At 44.8% G+C, this 21,525-nt stretch overlaps 1 protein-coding gene across 1 annotated transcript in view; it reads right to left on the bottom strand.

Annotated features, from left to right (window-relative positions):
* Positions 1–21,525, bottom strand: part of SLC2A9 (solute carrier family 2 member 9) — a 75,912-nt gene that overhangs the window by 35,541 nt on the left and 18,846 nt on the right. The window contains exons 8-10 of the mRNA XM_056855118.1: positions 15,311–15,443; positions 6,545–6,732; positions 1,610–1,720 (exon numbers count right to left, since the gene is read on the bottom strand). Of these exons, the coding sequence (XP_056711096.1) occupies positions 1,610–1,720; positions 6,545–6,732; positions 15,311–15,443 (432 nt within the window). The remainder of the gene's footprint in view (positions 1–1,609; positions 1,721–6,544; positions 6,733–15,310; positions 15,444–21,525) is intronic.

The raw sequence follows: 21,525 nt of genomic DNA, 5'->3' as shown, positions 1-21,525 counted from the left end.
CTTGCTTCCCCCTTTCATGCTTCCTGGTGTCAGGCCTGTATCTCAGTTACTTTGTTTTGCTTTCGTTTCTATCGCTGACCTGACTACTGACTAAGCTCAAGGACAAGCCTGCATACCGAAGCCTGTTTGAAGTCCTGGGAACAGCAGCTATGTTTGTGTTCTGTAATCACTTGCAAATATCATAGCCTTTATACTGCTGAGTGTTAGACAGCGAACTCACTGCTGTCAGCTTTTCTTCATGCTCTGTACTCCTATTTAGACCAAGTAAAAACCAGCTTCTTTTGGACCTGGCTGTCTCGATGTGGTTTGTTTTGGTTCTGATTTAGGCCAAGGGCTCACACCTGGCGGCCTTTTGACCATGCACCCGGTTGGGGTGATCCCTGCCCTCCTGTCAGCATCCCTGCATTCCTTCTGGCCAGCCCATGCTTTCTTCCGGCTGGCCTGTCAGGAGCACCCTGACACACACACACACACACACACACACACACTTTTTTTGGTCAAATGACTGTAAAATAAAAACTGACTCACACACACACACACGTGCGCACACCCGATCCAGGAAGCTGTCACAGCCGCCACAACTGGATTTAACCAGAACACAAGCAAGGCTCTGTGCTGTAAAGTAGGTAATCAAGGTAAAAGACAGCACAAGGAACAAAAACTGTGCTAGTGAATATAATGTGCCAAATCCAACTGGATTTAAAGCAGTTGATGACTCACCAATACTGCTTTTCTTCTCTTAATACTAGTAGCCTGATTTCAAGAGAAACAAACCACAACCATAATTTCTCTGGTGCATTTCAAATGTTCAAAATATGTCTCATTCACTCTAACATCAGCCTTGTAATGTAGGCCAGAATTATTGCCACCCGTACACTGCAGATGGGAGGAAAAGGACCAGGAGAACCAGAGCTCACCTAATGCTACTGGGCGGTTTTGTTGCTGAGGTGAGCTTTAAGCACGGGGTTTCCAGGCTCTCAGTCTTAGCTACTCTGTGACAGCTCTCGCCTACAAAACGTGTAGGCGCAAGTATGTTTTCAAGTTCTATTAGCTGTCTTAATTAGCGATGGGCTTGGATTTCTTCTTGCTATGATGTTCCTGACCTCTGATTCCATTTTCAGCTTTGCCTTCTGTCAGAGCCACATATGGCATCAAAGCAGCAGATTTGTCTGGGTGGAAAGGTCAAACAAATTAACACCGCCAATGAGACATTCTTGCTGCCTCTTCTAGTCTGATTCGGGTTTACCAACCCTGTCATTTATTGGTAAGTTTAGAAGCGGCCGGGCCCTGAATCAGCGCCCCCCACCCCCCATCTTCATGCATCAAATCAGGTCCTGTTTCAGCTGCCATCGAACGTATGCAACATAAAATCTGACATTATATGCACACTTGCACAATGCGTGATGAGCAACCGTCAGTTTGCCAGTCAGCATTGTGAATCACCATTTCCAAAGCCAGCTACCTGGCTCCAAGGCAGAATTATTTTGCTTGCTTATAACCTGAGAACACCCAAACAAACTTAAAAGCAATTGAACTTCCAAATGCAAAAATCCTGAATTTTGAATGCCCTACTTGGTCCTGCAACATATGAAACTCTCACAATACTTACGGAGAAAACAGCAGCCAGAATCTCAACCCCTCCTGTGCTTAAGGTGACGTACGGGATCATCTCTTTACTGAGCCCTGCTCCCAGGAAAATGTCATTGGTGTAGTACCAAATCTGTAACAATAAAGACAGCTTTCAACAGTCACATTTCTACAAGGATCCTTCAGCACCTAGTTAAAATGGAAAGGTTATATACATTTTTAACATCTTTGTACTTATCTGTTATCTAACTCTTCCAGGCTAATAGCAGTGAAGGGGTGGTTGTGCTAAATGCTGGCACAGGGAACAAAATTATGTCCCGTCCCCCTACACCACTGCTCTGATCAAAATCAGAACCCCCAGGGGCTGCTTCAAGATACAAAAAAAAAAAAAGATTATGGCCCTAGGAGGTACAATCATGGATCCCCCGTACCATGTGCAGTTTCTCCATGACTACAAAATACTGCCCGATTAGCAGCTTGCCCTGAAAAAGTTATCGCTTTCAGAGAACAATCATGGAGCAATTTTTACAACCAGATATTTTATGTAATATATCTCTACGGATATTTGCAAAAAACTGATTTGTGCTATCCTTGGGATTGTGCTAACAAAGGACAAGATTGTGTAAGAAATAAATTTTCCCCTTCCCCTAGTGAAAACCAGCAATGGTGTCGTTGACAGAGTGACAGACGTCAGCTGCAGTGACCTGGGCTCAAATCCCTGCTCAGCTGAGAAAGATCACTGGGTGACCTGAAACCGACCACAGCCTCTCAGCGCAGGCTCGGTGTTGACGTTTTCCTCGCCAGCCCCTCACAGCTGCCGGTTTCCCCACCACCCCCTGGAAGACTTTTTGTTTGAGGTCTAGAGATATACTTTCTTTAAAAAAAATAAAAGCTGGAAATTCAGAGGAACGGGAAGATCACAGCACCAGATCGCTTTAGTGTTATTGAGCTATAGCACAATACCAATTACTGATTATTTAAAAAACTCTCTCTGGTCGTCCAGTTTGGGGAGGGGGGAATGCCGGGAAAATGGCAGTCAATGGAAGAAAGTGTGCACAAGACCCCTGCGCGAACATTCCCTTCCCAATGCAAAAGTCTTTGTGTTCATGGCGGCGATGACAGGGAAACACAGAAACCTTGCCTTGTGGGGGGCCACCCATTAGCATCTCCAGTAGAGACCAAACACATTCTTCAAAACACAACAAGGGCACCCGTTTCTCACTGTGAAGCCAGATACATCTTGCCTTCTCTGCAGTTTTGCAGCTCTTCAAGCACAGAACTCGACTAAGCTGCATTACTTCATTCTGGATGTCATTTTTCCTGTCACTTGTGAGTGTAATTATATGCGGAGCTGTAGAGAGGGAAGGTGACAAGATAATTCCATGTCTTCTCTCAGCAAAGTATCCACAACAGGGAACAGAACAAGCCTGTCATTAGCACTGAAATCCTGCAGTTAGCAGAAAGCTATACTTGTGGAGCTATACTTGTGGTGGAGTGTCTTTGATAGGTTTACTGAAAATTTGATAAAATGCATTTTTCATCTGATTCCCAGCAGGCGGTGAAAAGTTGTGTAGGAACACATAATTAACTCTTACTGCAAGGAGTTCAGGGTATAAACTAGTGATTCTTGACAAGCACTAACAAACTGATTTAGAGGGGGCAGGTTTCTATTTTAAAAAAAAGAAAAATAGCTTTATCCATCATCCGAAACATACCAAGCAATTTCCAAGTTACTTCTTAATTAGGTGTGGTCACAACATCAGCCTTGACAGATTACTGAGAAGGTAACAGGGCTCCATTTTACACAGGGTTGTTTCCATTAGCTATTCTTCAGAAGTTGGCTTGTATTGGAATTTATTTTGACTATTACTTTCTGATGAAAGATCTGCTTTTCGAGTAATCAAGCAAAGGCTTCTGGATCATGAACTGCAAACCCTTTTCCCTACTAAGGCATATATATGTTCACCTGCTTTTTTTGGCATTTCTAGCCAGCTAAGCTCTATGGCTCATTATTTTCATAATTTAGTTGATCCAGACCAAAGAAGAGCTTTTTTCTTAGCTCATATGAATGCCTTTCCATTGAAGGTCCTATTAGGTAGATTTAGTCACATTCCGTATCAGGAGAGACTCTGCCCCCCTGCGGTTCAGGATCTCCAGATTCGCTTATGCATATTATATTGGAATGCCGCCTGGGTGAGGGCCCTCATAATGACTGTCTATTACAGTGGTCGGCAAGCCGCGGCTCCCGAGCCGCATGCGGCTCTTTGGCCCCTAGTATGCGGCTCTTCCCGGGGCCCGGGCGGCCGTGATTCCTGGCCCAGCCCAACCGCCGGCGGGATCCCGCCAGCCAGCCAGGAAGCCGGCTCCCCACCTCCCCACCCCCCCGTCCATAGGCTCAGTGGCTCCTCCGCATCCCCGTGCCCAGCCAGGCAGAGGTGCCGCACTCCCGCCGGGTTCCAGCGCGCCCCAGGCAGGAGGAACCAGCAGGCGAGTGGGAGGCGGCGGCCCCTCCCCCGGCCTCCCCTCCTCTCTCTCTCTCTCTCTCTCCGGCGGGGAGGGATCAGAGGAGGCGGAGAGAGGTGGCGGCCGCCCACCCAGGCTGCTGCTGCAAGGGGGGGGGGGAGAGGCAGGCTCCGCCTCACGCTGGGCCAGAGCGGGCTGCGCGCCCCGTGCGCTCCTGCCACCGCCTCGCCCAGCTGGCCCGGGAAGGAGGGGAGGGCGGCGGCAGTGGGGCGTGGGGGAATCCCTCCCGGAGGCTGACTCCGTCGGCTGGGGGTGGGGGTAAGGCATGATGGACTTTGATGGACCAAGGGTCTGATTCAGTATAAGGCAGATTCATGTGAGTGCAATTGGAAGGGGCCGAATCCCTCCTCTCATTGGACCTTTCAAGCCGACCGCCTGCCAGTGCCCAGTGCCGGGAGGGCGGGGGGGGCGGGGGCGGCGGGTGGCCTCCAAGGGTTGGGCAGCCAGCCTTGTTTGCTGTTTTATTGGGGGGGGGGCTTGGGAACCGGGAGGGGGGAAGTCTGCACTTGCACCGTTTGGGAGGGGGCTGTGGGTCAGTGGTGGAGCATCTGCTTGGCATGCACAAGGTCCCAGGTTCAATCCCCGGCATCTCCAGCTAAAGGGACAAGCAAGTAGGACGGTGGCTCTCAAAAGAAATCTCAATCGTTGTACTGTTGATATTTGGCTCTGTTGACTAATGAGTTTGCCAACCACTGGTCTATTAGATCTGCTTGATACCGAAATAGTCAATAATAAAAGCCGAATGTTATTTGCTCTATTGTCTGATGCTAAGCCTGAAACAACTGCTTTGGTTGCAAAAATTTTGGCAATGTTATTGAGACGGGGATCCATGAAGTCCGTCTAATATTTTAAGTTGCTGTTGTGATTGCGGTTTATCTAGTGAATAGTCAATGATTATGACTATTATTGTTTATTGTATTATATCACAGTCCGGCTGGATGGGCAGATTATTTTAACCTTTTGCTTAATTTCAATTATGTGGTATATTTTATATATTTCATATTTATTTGTATTTGATATATTCTGTATATTTCTGAGCCTGATAGGGACCCTGGTTTGTTCATCTTGGGTTGGTGTGATTTGATTTTGATCGTGAGAATTTGTACAAGATGTCTTTTGAACTATGCCTATTAAAGGTTAATGAATGAAATTGTTTCCATTACTGTTCTCTACACAGAAATCAATCTGTGCGAAAGGATTTCACATAACTTGAAGACTGTTTTGCACGGGCTGCTTGGATTGAGCAGGTGCAGTTCACAAAGGATGCTTCCTTCTACTCATGGTTCAAAGAATCCCAGCAGCATCCTGCTTTCCACTCAGCTCCCATCTCTTCACCTGTTATAATTTCTCATGTCTCCCTGCAGCCCTACTGCCTTGATGGACGTCCGGGGCTGTTGGCTCCCCGCTTAATGGGAGATTTCTGCTCCCTGGAATCTGCCTTTCTGGCATGGGGAGCAGCATGGCATTTGCTGAATGAAGAGGCTGATCGGCACTGGTAGCACTGAGGCAGTAAAGGATGAAATCGTAGCTAGCTCATAGAACTCTCCTTCTTCTTTGTGCTAAACTGCTGATTTTATTGATATGTACTGTTTTTATAAGTTGATTTCTAATGTCTTTTTAATTATTCAGCACCTTGAGGACTCTGAGCAGAAAGGCAGCATACAAATGTTTCAAATAAGTATCTGTCCTTGGAACATACTCATATTTGCCTTTATTTTTGTTACTGTTTTGTTACTTTATTTTTGTTACTGTTACCCTTGCCTTTCTTCAGGTTGCAAGTCCCACTCCAGGATTTCTAGAAATTTAATTGTATGCATGCCTGGGTGGATACACCAGGTCTCTAACTCACAGATAGCCAGTTCACACACTATAGCTGTCGAAGTCTGTTTTAAACTGTTGGTAACATGGTTGTAGGACAAATTATGTTTGATTAGTATTGTTTCTCATGGAAAGAATTATCACCTTCCTGGCTTTCAAACATGTGGCTATTACAGCATGTAGCAGATGCTGAAGATCCTTCGAAGTGATTCACAGTATGAAAGAAGGAGACAAGCATGTCCCTAAGTTTATCTGTGATATACTGTAGGGTAAGTCGCTGCCACCAAGAAGTACAGGAATTTCCTGTGGCTTCCTGCCTCAGTGCAGTGAGGCCTACACTTCCCATGCCTCAGGTGGCAATAGATGCTTCTAATGATGCTCACAGGAGAATCTGGGACATATGAAAAGGCCTGCCCTATGTCGGGCTCCTCTTGGCAGCCTAAGCTTGAGAAATGAATTGGAGGTTGGGGATTTGGAGGGAATGTCTCTAAATAAATAAAGCGCTTCTCAAATTAGGCTCCACTTGTGGGGGTGGGAGGTGTCATCCTGGATCTTGGCAAAGTTGTTTGCCACAATTCTCAAATGGCCCAATGGCAGACCGAATTTGGATACTCACAGCATTCAGGCCGCAGAGCTGGTAGCAGGCCATGGTGACGACGACAGTCAGGACCTGCCAGCGCTTGCTCCTGTCACGCAAAAGCTGAATGATCGAGGCCGCCTGGATGTTCCTCTGCACCCGACTCTCTTCCAAAACTTCTTCGATTTCATACGACACATCAGATTTCCCACGGAAGGTCTGAAATGCTGAGAACCGACAATTCACACATCTGTTTAGAATGCAAACAGGAGCTATATGCATCAGCAATGGACAATATTCACAACAATTAAATATTTCATTTTCACCTAGTTTTTTTCTCCTTCCCAGAGTATCAGAAACTGTGGCAGAGTTTTCCTTCAGTGTTAAGTTATAGTTAGGTCTGGCTGATAGATAAGACTTCACAAAAGCCATAGTTCTGTGGCAATGTGGGGGGAAAGTTGAACATGGTACAGAGGCTTAAAATTAATAAATAGTATTATTACAATACTGTATATCCTATTTTCACATGGCTTGTACCAGTCTGGGACACAGAAATGCACTCAACTTAATTTGTAATGCTGATTCTGACAAATATCACAATTTCACTGCTGTTCGCACTCATGTATTAGAGGCCTGGATGAGGAGCAAATACCATGGAAAGTCTGTCTTCAGTAAAGTCAAAGCAGCCGGCTGTACAGTGCTGAACAATGGTATTTGTAAAATGGATGTTATAAGCACAGACAATTGGATCCATCTAATTCATCCAGTTCAGAACATATACAAATGTTTGATGTAGTCACTAGGGAACATTTTTTTAAAGTAACCGAGCACATGGAAGAAAGAACTCTGTTATTGCATATTATATTTTCTGAGTAGCTTATTTGTTCTCCCAGATGATAAGACTGCCATTTCTGCCCCTAGTTTAATTAATTAAAAGGTGCCTATTGTAATACATGGAGAGCCAGTGTGGTGTAGTGGTTAAGATGTCGGACTAGGACCTGGGAAACCCAGGTTCAAATCCCCACTGGTGCCATGGAAGCCTGCTGGGTGGAAGGGGCTGTGACTCAATGGTAGAGCATCTGCTTGGCTTGCAGAAGGTCCCAGGTTCAATCCCCAGCATCTCCAGTTAAAGAGACTAGGCAAGTAGGTGATGTGAAAGACCTCTACCTGAGACCCTGGAGAGCTTCTGCCAGTCTGAGTAGACAATACTGACTTTGATGGACCCAGGGTCTGATTCAGTAGAAGGCAGCTTCATGTGTTATCACATTGCATGCCAATGGGAGGCCAAAGAGGCTAGTGGCTGAGCTAAAGACCAAGAAAACATCTCTCATTAGTCCAAGAGTATCATTAACCATTCACATTTTCATTTTCAAACGCGTGCGTCACAGGGCGATTTAGTAACAGACACTTAAATATTCAACAGTCGAGATTTATTCCTGCTACAGGGGAAAAATATTTAATTACAGCCAAAATCCCCACCCGAGGCTCCACTCAACACTGCAGGCTGTTTACTTCAAAAACCATTCTTAGCTCAGCAGGCTCAGTTAAAGCCACCTCCTTTAGAGAAACAACAGTAGTTGTTATTTTATTAGGAAGAGAAGCATTAAAATATATTTAATTATTCAAACAGAAAGACATCCAAGGTAGGGTTGTTGTTGTTGTTGTTGTTGTTGTTTTTAATCTTACCCAGAGCACAATTCAAGTCAAAGACATACAGTATTTTTAGAACTGGAAAGATCTTGCCAGCTTTAGACAGTGTCCTGAATCCATTTGTGGTCTGCTGTACAGTGCTGCAGCTCACAAGCAGAGGAACCTGCATCATTTCTTTCTAATCCAAGCTAAGCAGGGTCAGTCCTGGTAAGTATTTGGATGGGAGACCACCAAGGAATTCCAAGGTCTCTATGCAGAGAAAGAGAGCCAGCATAGTGTAGTGGTTAAGGTGTCGAACTAGGATCTGGGAAACCCAGGTTCGAATCCCCACTCTGCTATGGAAACTTGCCGGATGACCTTGGGCCAGACACACACTCTCAGCCTCAACCCTGGCAAGTATTTGGACGGGAGACCTCCAAGGAATACCAAAGCCATAACACAAAGGCAGGCAATGGCAAACCAACTCTGAACATCTCTTGCCTTGAAAAAGCCACCAGGGGTTGCCATAAGTCAGCTGTGACTTGACGACACAAAAAAAAAAATTGCAGAGGCAGGTAATGGTAAGGCCACCTCTCTAAGTCTCTTGCCTTGAAAACCCTACAAGGTTGCCATGAGTCAATTGTGACTGAATGGCCATTTATGCACACATGCCAGCTATGGAATTCAGTTTTTATTGGCACATTATTTGGATGTTTTAATTTCAGAATAAACACCACCTTGAAAATTACTTATGTGGGCAGGTAGACTGGAGGCTCTCATCTCTGATTTCCATGACCTTTCACTTTACTTTCCTGATACTTCAGGGTCGCTCCCTTCCCCACTGAAAGTGGGCACTGAAGCAGCTATTAGTACAGACCGTCCACACTCACCTGACCTGAACAGCTGCATTTGAGCCCAGGAGCACCTTCAAGACTAACAAGATTTTTAAAATATCAGCTTTTGAGAGTCAAAACTGTCTTCATCAGATACCTACTTGAATAGTAATCAAAGCCACACCAAGGTTCGAATCCACTCTGCTGTGGAAGTGGGGTTGCCAACCTCCAGGTGGAAACTGGAGATCTCCCAAAATCACAACTGATCTCCATATGACAGAGATCACCTCCCATGGAGAAAATGGCTGCCCTCATCAGTGAAAACCAGGGCAAAAGTAAAGGGCTTATAACACTTCAAGGTTCATGAGCCCCAACCCTTACTTAGCATACAACCCTCCAAGCCCAAAACAACAGGAGGCATTGGGCTTCCTTTTGAGTAAACATGCTTTGGATCAAGTTGTGAGCATACGACCCTGCACAATCCACAGTTTGCAAAACTGGGGATTACACAGGATCCACTTCTTGTGTATCTGGTACAGGAAAAGCCTGAAAAAATGGGCTCTATTTTCAAATTCTCTGAATTTTTATTTTGAACCTTGGGGTGCCTGTACTGAACAAAAAAGTCCTAGTGGTCCCTGGTCAAAAAAGGTTGGGAACCTCTGCTTTAGACAGTAAATTCCACATGATTTTGCTTCAACTCAAGCCCCTTTCTTCCCACAGGCAAATCCCCCTCAGATTAGACTTCTGTGTGAGCAAGTATGAGGAAAGTAGCTGGTGCGTGTGATGGTGAAAGGCCTTCAGGGCAACCATAATTCCTTCTCTTTTTCGCTCCATTTCAAGGAGTCCATGCTAGAAACAGACTTTTTGACAAACCTCTTTCAGTGGAGTTCCAAAAGTTTATTAAAAATGTCACTGACTTTTTTTTGTCTAGTAACAAGTTGTCGAAAAGATCTTTTTAATGGCCGTTACGTGCATTCCCCTCCCATTTCATTTTTTTCAAAAGAGCAGCTTTCAAAGCAGTCCATTATTATAGACAGTGACTTAAAAGTAATTTTCTGTAACCGGGCTGCTCAAAATCACAGCCAAGGAGGGGCTGGCTAGTCAGAGCCCATTTATACATTATAGAATCACAGAGTTGGAAGGGACCACCAGGGCCATCAAGTCCAACCCCCTGCACAATGCAGGAAATTCACAACGACCTCCCCTCTCCATACCCCTAGTGACCAGAAGATGGCCAAGATGCCCTCCCTCTCATCATCTGCCTAAGGTCACAGAATCAGCATTGCTGACAGATGGTCATCTAACCTCTTCTTAAAAACCTCCAGGGAAAAAGAGCTTACCACCTCCTGAGGAAGCCTGTTCCACTGAGGAACCGCTCTGTTAGAAAATTCTTCCAAATGTCTAGACGGAAACTCTTTTGATTTAATTTCAACCCTTTGGTTCTGGTCTGACCTTCTTGAGCAACAGAAACAACTCGGCACCCTCCTCTATATGACAGCCCTTTAAGTACTTGAACATGGTTATCGTATCCCCTCTCAGTCTTCTCCTCTTCAGGCTAAACATACCCAGCTCCTTCAACCTTTCCTCATAGGACTTGGTCTCCAGACCCCTCACCATCTTGGTTGCCCTTCTCTGGACACGTTCCAGCTTGTCTACATCTTTCTTAAATTGTGGTGCCCAAAACTGAACACAGTACTCTAGTTGAGGTCTAACCAGAGCAGAGTAGAGAAGAGCATTGCCCAAGCTATATGGATGTCTCTTTGCTGTGGCTTCATCCCAAGGCATTCCCACTATACCACCCAGCCTCACCCAGTCCCTTCTCTTAAGGACTAGCCACTGCATCAGCTTCTCTGAGTCTCAGCTAGGAAGCACTGGCAGGAGAAAGAGAGATGCAAACATAGTAGCCTGAGCAGAACAGACATCCCAAGACACTTGGTGCCAGAGCAGAAAATCCAAATGGCACCCCCTCCATGGGAGAAAACCAAATAATTGGCAACTTTCCATCCTTTAATGCAATCCCCAAATCTGCCTCCTCATCTTGCCTACTGGGAAGATCAGTTCTGCTCAGAGATGCTGGGTGCTGCATGGGTGATGGCATCAGCAACCAGTAGCCCCCACACACACACCCAAATGGGGTGACTTCCTCCACGCTGCCGGCTCTCATGAAAGGAGCATCACTTGACTTCCTGTGTTGACCTGCCTGTGCAACTGCAACAATGCATGAATAGCCTGGGTGGAAACCTCTGAGCAATCTGCAGGACTGCACCTGCCCATGCAGGCCCACTCACCAGCTCCTATCTGCCCCTTCTCCTGCTGGAGGTACCCTCCTTTAGGGAGGTACAACTAGCCTCTGACAGATCCCAATGCCTTCTCTGTGTTAGCACCCTTTGGAATGGCCTGCACGAGGGACAGAGGGTGCCCCCTTTGGCTCGGTTCAGGAGACTGTGCAAGACCATCTTATTTTGGTTGGCCTCCGGATCCAGACCCCACTGATGAAGTGTGCGTGTGGGATTGTTGAAATGTTGTTGGGCTAATGCTGTTGTGTTTAATGCTGATTGTTTCTGTATTGGTTTGGGGTTGGATATTTATTACGACTCTGCTCTTTTTTTAATAATTTTTTTATTATTTTTCAAAATATTGTACTGTAGGGTAAACTTTTCAGCAACATAAACATTTTTAAAACAAGTGCAAAAGAAGAATTTAACAATATTTTTGAAAAGCATTTTCATTATTAATGAATTATAATATAAGAGACTTCCCCTTCATCTTCTTCCATCCTGCTATAAACTTGTTCAATCCCTTGTGTTTAGAATTTCTAATCCTAATAGGATATTTCATAGTAAAATTTCAATTTCGTTTACTACCACTAAGATAAATATAAAAGATACATATAATTTTGTTTAACTTAAAGTAGTAATAGCTAAGTTATTTTCACAAATAATCCTTAAAATAAAAAGATTAGATCAATAGTAATTAAAATTGGCTGGTTATTATTTAGTTCCATAGTAAGCTCTCCGTGTCCCTCTTTCACCCACAAGTTGAACGATGTCTTTTAAATTTGTTCTTGCCATAAGTTTTAGTTTTTCCGCCACTTCTGTCATTTTTTATAACATGTCCTTTTTGTTCAAGTCTCAAAGGTGGATCTTCTTTTCCTTGTTCTTGTTCTTGCTTCTGTTCTAATATAGGGCTGGCTGAGTTTTGTTCATAATTTCTCAGAAATGTTTTAGCATCCTCCAATGAAACAATGGTGGTTCTGATTCCTTTGTAGGTAAAAATAAGTCCCTGTGGAAATATCCAGCAGAATCTTATTGCATTCTTCTTCAGTGTTACAGTGAGTTCTTTGAACATATATCTCTTCATCATCAAATGTTGAGGGATATCTTTAAGTATTATCAATGGATTTCCCTTCACTGACAGGGGATTATCATAAAAAATTTGCATGATGGTATCCTTCATCCTGTTGTCATAAAAGGAAATCATAACATCTCTGGTCTTTGATTTTTCCAATCTGGATGGTAAAGGGATTCTGTATATTCTATTTATTGCATAGTTCAATTCTTGTTCACTTATGTGAGTTAGGTCAGCCAGTGATTTTATAATGGACTCTCTGGTAACACCTAGTTCCTCCGGCAGGTTGCGAAGACGAATGTTAGACTCTCTTATTTTCATCTCCATCATTGCAAGCTGGTCCTTCATAATTTCTTCTTGGGAGAATAAAACTTTAATTTTTGCATCTTGAGTGTCCGTTTTTTCTTTTATTTCTTTCAGTTCCTTGGCTGTCTTTTTTATTGAAGAATCAATTTTTCCCATATCAGTTTTTATTGTAGTCATTTGTGATTTCATATTTATTATGTCCCCTGTCACAGTATCCAGTTTTTGGGTGATAGATTGGAACATGCCAGTTAATTTGAGTCAGTTGGTATAACATTTTATCTTGTTGTTTAGATATCTGATTCTGTTGGTTCTTGTAGGTTATCCGGGCTGTGTAACCGTGGTCTTGGAATTTTCTTTCCTGACGTTTCGCCAGCAACTGTGGCAGGCATCTTCAGAGTAGTAACACTGAAGGACAGTGTCTCTCAGTGTCAAGGGTGTAGGAAGAGTAATATATAGTCAGAAAGGGGTTGGGTTTGAGCTGAGTATTGTCCTGCAAAAGTAATGTGCTAATCATTGTCCTGTAAGTATCAAGATAATGTGCTAATGAGGGTATGGTATGTTAATATGGAACTATTGTATCCTGAAGTGATATGTTAATGTGTGTAATCCAAAGCTAATCTGCATGGCTATTGTTGAATGTTGTCTTTGTTAGTCTGGAGGTTTTTTAGAACAGGAAGCCAAGCCTTATTCATTCTTAAACTCTTTAAGAATTTTAAGAGTTTAAGAATGAATAAGGCTTGGCTTCCTGTTCTAAAAAACCTCCAGACTAACAAAGACAACATTCAACAATAGCCATGCAGATTAGCTTTGGATTACACACATTAACAGATCACTTCAGGATACAGTGGTTCCATATTAACATACCATACCCTCATTAGCACATTATCTTGATACTTACAGGACAATGATTAGCACATTACTTTTGCAGGACAATACTCAGCTCAAACCCAACCCCTTTCTGACTATATATTACTCTTCCTACACCCTTGACACTGAGAGACACTGTCCTTCAGTGTTACTACTCTGAAGATGCCTGCCACAGTTGCTGGCGAAACGTCAGGAAAGAAAATTCCAAGACCACGGTTACACAGCCCGGATAACCTACAAGAACCAATGAACTCTGACCGTGAAAGCCTTCGACAATATCTGATTCTGTTGTTTACTGAAGGCGTTGGATTGTTTTGTTAACATTCCCAGTATTTTTTTTCCCATCTCATCCATATTCGTTTCTGAAGAAGGTTCCAAAAAAAAATTTTTTTTTGTACAAGAAGAATGATCTATGAAGATCCAGTTAACAGAGTCAAGGCTTAATATTTATCTTTAAAATGAATTGAATTGGCAGGACCCTAAATCATTAGATTCATATTTAAAATGATTCAATTCTGTTTGTTTTATAAATCCGTCAGTTTAAATAAGTTTAAATTCTTTCAATTGCAATAAAAACGGGTCTTACAATCTCGCACTACCAACAAGTTTTAGTGCCGCTCTAGCTCGGCAGTGAAGTAGGAAGTAGACAGGATGTTGTTAATTTCGCTGACCTTCTGTCGTCTCCTCTCGTTGATCCAAGGTTGTAAGAGTTATTTAGCAGTTGCACAGGGGAAATGCACTTCCGGTCCTACAATTTGTGCTGTCCCTTTCGTTTTCGATGGTGGTGGATTTCTTATTGGATGCTTAAAAGCAGCGAGTATGTTTCCTTGCTGTCTTCCGATGCTCCGAGATAAATCGTTCCAGTGTAAACGTGGCTGGAGGACCTTCTCAAGCCCGAAAGATGACAGACCCAAAGGTTCCCACCTCTTTCCATGTCTCAATATCTGATTGGTAGTTGTGATGTCTTTCAAAAGTCCCGTTTGTTATGTCTAAATACAGATTAAGTAGATAGGGCTTCTGCCGATTTATCTAATATCTTTTAAAATAAAAGAGTCACTTATATTTTGGGTGGAGAAACGCGGATTGCATAGATGTCCTTTCCAGTCTTTCAAAACTTCAAAATCGAGGTAAAATCAAGAGAATTGTTGTGACTTACTCAGATTTTAGAAGATGAGGTTTTCAGTTCAATAATGTTGTTCTTAAGATGCTGATAGATAGAGGAGGTCAAAGCCTGGTGCCAAAGAGACGTTCATGGCGATGGAATTCCCCTCAATTGCCGGCGGGACAGCGTCCACAACTCCTCTCAGAGAACATGGGAGTCAAAACCGCTCCTGTCGGCTGCAGGGGTGGTCCTGCAACCCAGTCCACTAGTTAGGAACTGGGGCAGAGTGCTTTATTGCACCCCAATTTGAACTTTTCTTGGATTCCCTCGGGGAGATCCCCGAGGGACATATTGCTTGGATGAACTCTCTACCAGAAGTCTCTATTATGACTCTGCTCTTGGCCCTGGGTTTTATTGTATGTGTTTTTGTACTTGACTGTGAGGCTCTTCATACACAGAGGTGTACAGATTTTTAAAATAAATAATTTGGCTCGTTTAGCCATTTATTAGTGGACAAGGGCCAAGTCCACCAGGGTGAAGGTTTATTGCTGCCCATCATGTTTTCATTCTCAGGCATTTTTCATATAGTGAAACCCAGGAACTAAACGGGAGAAAGACACTGCGAAGCAAAGAGATATTTCCACCCAGAAGAGTGTTCAGTTTTTTAAGCCATAAGGATTGAATTTACAATCGCAGGGAACAGCGATACAACAAGTTTACCTTTCTCTGCTGCTTTTGTGTCATGCTTTTCAAGCAGCAGGTACCGAGGGCTTTCTGGAAGAAAAGGCAAGATCACAACTTGAACGGCTGATGGAACAACGATCATCCCAAACAAGAAAGGCCAGAAGAACTCCTGCAAACAAAATAAAGATTACTCTGACACATCTTGATTCAAAGGAAAGAAAGAGGGTGCACAACTCAACCCCAGAGGCACATAGCCTGCACTGCTCCAGTGCCTGTGGCATCTCCAGCTAGAAAGAGAACTCAGGTGGTAGAACTGAAGTGAAGTAAAAACCTCTGAGGCCTGTGACAGCCACTGCGTGGCACTGCCACGTGGCTCCCTACCGCAGGCATGAGTAGTCCTGTACCAGCGTTAGTGCCAATTTAGCTGGCGCAAGTGGCACTAATGCCGGCACAGGGGTCACGCCGGCTCCAAACCCCATTTGCACCCCACTTCAGGATTGCTCTGACAGCCAAGAATTATAAACACTTTTTACCATTATTGTAATTGTACTGCTTTCAAAACCATAAAGTGCTATATATAATGTCAGACACTACACAGCAAAAATATGTGTCTTCTAGTTTTTGAAATCATGGCCTGATATTTCTTTCTACTAAGGATCGGGCTTATAATATATATGCACTTTATAACCCTCTGTGAGATTTGTATTATGACAATCAACTGGCTTCTGGCAAACTAAATTCTGAATAACTCTGAAATTCACAACTATGAACCGCAAGGTTGGAGGGAGTCCTTGACGCCAAGACTTCAGGTGCAGAAGAAATATTATCATCTATCTATTTAGATACAGTGAGGGAAAAAAGTATTTGATCCCCTGCTAAATTTGCCTGTTTGCCCTCTGACGAAGAAATGACCAGTCCATAATTTAATGGTATGTTTATTGTAGCTGTGAGAGACAGAATAACAACAGGAAAACCCCCAGAAACCCAGAAGACAAAAGTCAGAGATTGATGTGCATTATAATGAGTGAAATAAGTATTTGATCCCCTATCAACCAGCCAGATTAGGGTTAGGGTTCTGCTGTCGACAGAAGCAATCAATCCATCAGATTCCAAACTAGCCACCATGACCAAGACCAAAGAGCTGTCCAAGGATGACAGGGACAAGATTGTAGACCTGCACAAGGCTGGACTGGGCTACAAGACTATTGCCAAGCAGCTAGGTGAGAAGGTGACAACCCTAACCCTAACCCTGTCAACCTCCCTCGGTCTGGGACTCCATGCAAAATCTCATCTCGTGGAGTTGCAATGATCATGAGAACGGTGATGAAGCAGCCCAGAACTACACAGGGGGAACTTGTCAATGATCTCAGGGCAGATGGGACCATAGTCACCATGAAAACAGTTGGTAACACAGTACGCCGTGAAGAACTGAGATCTTGCAGAGCCCGCAAGGTCCCCTTGCTCAAGACAGCACATGTACAGGCCCGTCTGCAGTTTGCCAACGCACATCCAAATTACCCAGAGGAGAACTGGGTGAAAGTGTTGTGGTCAGATGAGACCAAAATCAAGCTCTTTGGCATCAACTCAACTCGCTGTGTTTGGAGAAGGAGGAATGCTGCCTACGACCCCAAGAACACCATCCCCACCATCAAACATGGAGGGGGACATATTATGCTTTGGGGGTGTTTTTCTACTAAGGGGACAGGACACCTTCACCGCATCGAAGGGACGATGGACGGGACCATGTATCGTCAAATCTTGGGTGAGCGCCTCCATCCCTCAGCCAGGGCATTGAAAATGGGTCGAGGATGGGTATTCCAGCATGACAATGACCCAAAACACACGGCCAAGGCAACAAAGGAGTGGCTCAAGAAGAAGTACATTAAGGTCCTGGAGTGGCCTAGCCAGTCTCCAGACCTTAATCCCATCGAAAATCTGTGGAGGGAGCTGAAGGTTCGAGTAGCTACACATCAGCCTCGAAATCTTACTGACTTGGAGAGGATCTGCAAAGAGGAGTGGGACAAAATACATCCTGAGATGTGTGCAAACCTGGTGGCCACCTACAAGAAACGTCTGATCTCTGTAATTGCCAACAAGGGTTTTGCCACCAAGTACTAAGTCATCTTTTGCAAAGGGATCAAATACTTATTTCACTCATTATAATGCACATCAATCTCTGACTTTTGTCTTCTGGGTTTCTGCGGTTTTTCCTGTTGTTATTCTGTCTCTCACAGCTACAATAAACCTACCATTAAAATTATGGACTGGTCATTTCTTCGTCAGAGGGCAAATTCACCAGGGGATCAAATACTTTTTCCCCTCACTGTATGTTGAGGTGGGAGTGGAGGGACAGTTAGATGGACAAAGAGATGCTGTGCATGCACATAGGAATGAGTAAAAAAATTCAAACATTTTGCTGTGTGCTAAAGGGCAGACACACACCCCATCGGGAGGTTAATGGCCCCAGATTAACAACCTTCTCTTCAGTCTAGGGTGGATGGGATGCTACAAAGAGTTAATTAATGTTCAGTAAGCTAAAGCAATCCTAGTAGAAAGTGTTCATGGGCTGTTCCCTAGTTCAGAACCTCTTTTGTAATGAAAACATATATTTGAATATAACTGGGTATATAATCATTGTTGCTGTTTAACGGTAAGTAAATCTACACATAAGCTTGTTTTGATTGCATACATACCCACTAAGAATGCATGCAAAAATCACACAATCATAGCTGCAGCTATGGCTCCCCCCCAGACACCCCTCCTCTTTCCAGCAGTCTGTAGAAAGGAAGCAGATGTCCTAAGGACCAGAAGTTCCCAAGCTTTTTGAGTCATGGAGCACATGCCAGGATATAAATTTTCTCACGGAGCACTAATTTTCACCTAGCACCTATATACTAAACCGAATGACAGTAGTATTTTTCTTTGCAATCTCTTCACGGAGAACCAGGAGATGTTTCGCAGAGAACCAAGTACTCCTTGGAGCACAGTTTGGGAACAGCTGCTACAGATCAATGTTCTGCCCCCCATGTCTGCACTGGTCTGCACTGTGTTTTCTGGCCTCGATGGTGAGGTGGGCGACGGCAGCAGGGGGGGGGGGAGATCCCTGCACTAAAAAAAACCCTGTAAACCAACAAGGGAGAGTGTAAAATGGGTAATGGTGGGAGGCAGAAACTGTGCGCTACGGGGATATCTGTGCTGGCGGAGTTTGAGGCAAGAGCTGTTCTGGCAAGGGAAAGGACTCAGGGGAAGGGCCCAAACCTTGGTGGTGGCCAAGACAAGGTCCAGCTGCCCAGGGCCCAGACTTCCGTGGGGGCCCATCCCAAAGAATCTCTTGGTGGCATTTCAGAATGAAACACCTCCATGACTCACGAGATGTACAGGTGGGATGGGAGGAGGTGGCCCAGAGGAATGATGCGCCTCCAGTGGTGGCACATGGGGAAAAGAGGCTTAGGTTGTTTATGCATGGGAGTTTTACCTGAGGCTTGTTGCTCGCTGGACCCACACTTTCCAGTTGGGAATCTCTGCACCACCAGTCTCCAAGCTCAAATCAAGTCCCACCCCTTTAAATGCTGCTTTGTAATTGGCTTACTTTGTAGAGCTTACTGTGAGAGAAAATCCCCCCCAAACCCAATTGATGCATAAAAAAAGCATTTTAAGAACAAAAAACAGCACAATCTGAAAGGGGAGGGAGAAATCCAAGCCTCGGTTTTAAAAAGCCTTTCTCCTGCTCAGAAAGAGCTCTGAGAAAGCAGAAAGCAGGAAGCATTTGAATCCCCACCTCCTTACATGCGGCTTTGTAATTGGCTGTGAGAGAAACCTTGCTTGTTGTCCCGTGCTTTGCCTTATGAATGGGGATTTCACCCAGGCTGAGCTCAGGGGAGAGGGAAGAATCAGGTTAACAGAAGGATGGGAAGTCCCGGGATTTGTGAGGGCTGGCAGCAAGGTCATCTCTAATAGAGGGAACACTCATGCATAACTCTAAGGAACAACCAAGACAGATGGAGGGCAAACGTGAGTGAAAGTACCCATGCATAAACAACCATCGGAGAACAAAAAGATGCTCATATCCTCTTGGGGGGGGGTGAGCCAGTGATTAGAAGTGATGCTGGGCAAAGAACTGGAGCAGGCCAGGTGTGAGAAGGTGGCACATTGGGGCATGATCATTATTTAATTTTGTTGCCACAGACCAATGAAGGCCATTTATGCAGGGCTGCTTCACTCAGGGTCACCACCGTGACTGCTTCGGTGTTTTGTTTTGATTATGCATGCCTTTCCCATCCGTCAGAGGTTGCCTCGCTCTCCCTGAGCATTTCCGTGCATTCTGCCTGTGTTTTCTTGATGCTGTTTTAGTGAGAATCTGGAAAATGCAGACAAAATGTGTGGAAATGCAGTTGGGAAAGGCATGCATAATCAAAACAAAGCACCAGAGCAGTCAGCAGGCTGACCGCGGGGAAACAGCCCTGCATAAATGACCAAAGACACTCCTCAGGGGGTGGGTTCTAAGGGGTGGAAGTAGAAGACCATGCTTGTCCTACTGTGGCCCACCTTGCCCATAAAAATGGGGGTAAAATGGCTCCTGCTGTCTGTTGGGTGGAGAGTGTGCCCCCCCCATTTGAATGTCATGTCCATGATAAACAGAGCACACAATGTCACAGAGAACATGGTCTGGAGAAAAATACTTTCCCGAGCACAGAGGCAGCAATCAGTAGAGCCCCTAGGTGAGCGAAAACCATCCACAGTCATGTCAAAGCCAATTTAAATGGACACAACTTCAAACCGCCAAACATCCTGGTCCTGCTGGCATCCTCTAACGCCACAAGGCCAGCGGAAAGAGGCCAACAAGATCTCAGAAAGTGTCAGTGTGAGGGGGGAGGAGTGACCCTTCCCGATCCTAGCAAGTTGTCAGAAAGAAATCCTTCATGGACATAATACCCAAGTGGTCGTGAAGAGCTTCAGGAAGACAGGCCCATTGTTTGCCTCTAATAGGTAACACCTATTTTGTTTGCTAATTGATGATCTGGGTGTGGGGGGGGGCGCACATGCATGCATGCGTGTGAGTTACATGCTTGCGACTTATGGTGACCCTATGAATCGATGTCCTTCGAAACGTCCTCTCATTGACAGCCTTGCTCACGTCTTGCAAAGGGAGGGCTTCCTTGATGGAGTCAACCTATCTCTTGTTGGGTCTTCCTCTTTTCCTGCTGCCTTCAACTTTTCCTAATGTTACTGTAGCCCTCTTTTTTTAGATGGAGTTCCAGTCTGTGCTTGCATGACAATTCTCCATCCCTGTGTAGTGCTGCTATCACAACCATCCTTTGAGGAAGACACGTCACCCCCAGTTCAATCGCAGGCCCCCACACACAGACCATTGGCCCCACCTTTCCCTCCCCATTTGTTCCACAGAGCCAACCTTTCCTACAGCAGCCATTTTGCTTCCTCCGTTCCACACCAGTAATGAAATGGGCACCAACTGGGGCAAAGACATGATTGCGGGGGGCTAGGAAGGGGGAGGCGGGACAGAAGGGACATCAGGAGAAAGGATGGCCTGGCTGGGAGTCAGGCAGAAAAGCCAAATATCCCTACAAACACTTTCAGTGGCCACATTCACTCAAGAAAGGAAATGCTTCGCTAGTGCCACAATATGGCAGCAGCGGCCTACATTTTTTCTCTTCCCCCCCATACATGCGCACTACCAGTGAGACCCAGGATTGCCCAGTGGTTAGAGTGTCAGGCTAGGATCTGGGAGATCCAGGTTCAAATCCCTACTCTGCCATGGAAGTTCGATGAGTGACGTTGGGCCAGACTCTCTGGCCATTTATTCATGGTAATTAGCAGTGCGTTCCAGGCTGAATTGCCCCGCATATTTTTTTGAATTTTAAATGCTGAACCATCATTCTGGAAGTGACTGCGAAACCAGCGCATACCTGCTTCGCATTACTAAAGAGCTCACTTAACGCAATCTTTGGCGTTTGCCTGGAAGAATCCTCCTCAAAGAACCATACAAAACAACAGTGGTGCGTTAGCTATGCACATGCAAATGACTGCGAATGACTGCAATCAGGAACAAAGGAGCAGGCGAGTGGGGGGTGGGTGGAATTTCTCCTTTTGCGTCAGGACCATGGATAGGCATTTTTAAAGTCACATTTTAAAAAAGAGCTTTGAGTGAGCATCAAAACTGACCATGAATTAATGGCCTCTCTCTCAATCTAAGCAACCTCACAGGAGAAAGTTGTAAGGTGTTTTGGGTCCCC

The sequence above is a fragment of the Euleptes europaea genome, chromosome 9 (assembly GCF_029931775.1).
Source record: "Euleptes europaea isolate rEulEur1 chromosome 9, rEulEur1.hap1, whole genome shotgun sequence".
Taxonomy (NCBI): Eukaryota; Metazoa; Chordata; class Lepidosauria; order Squamata; family Sphaerodactylidae; genus Euleptes; species Euleptes europaea.
Note: the sequence above shows the minus strand (reverse complement) of the source record. Positions and strands in the feature narration are given on the sequence as shown.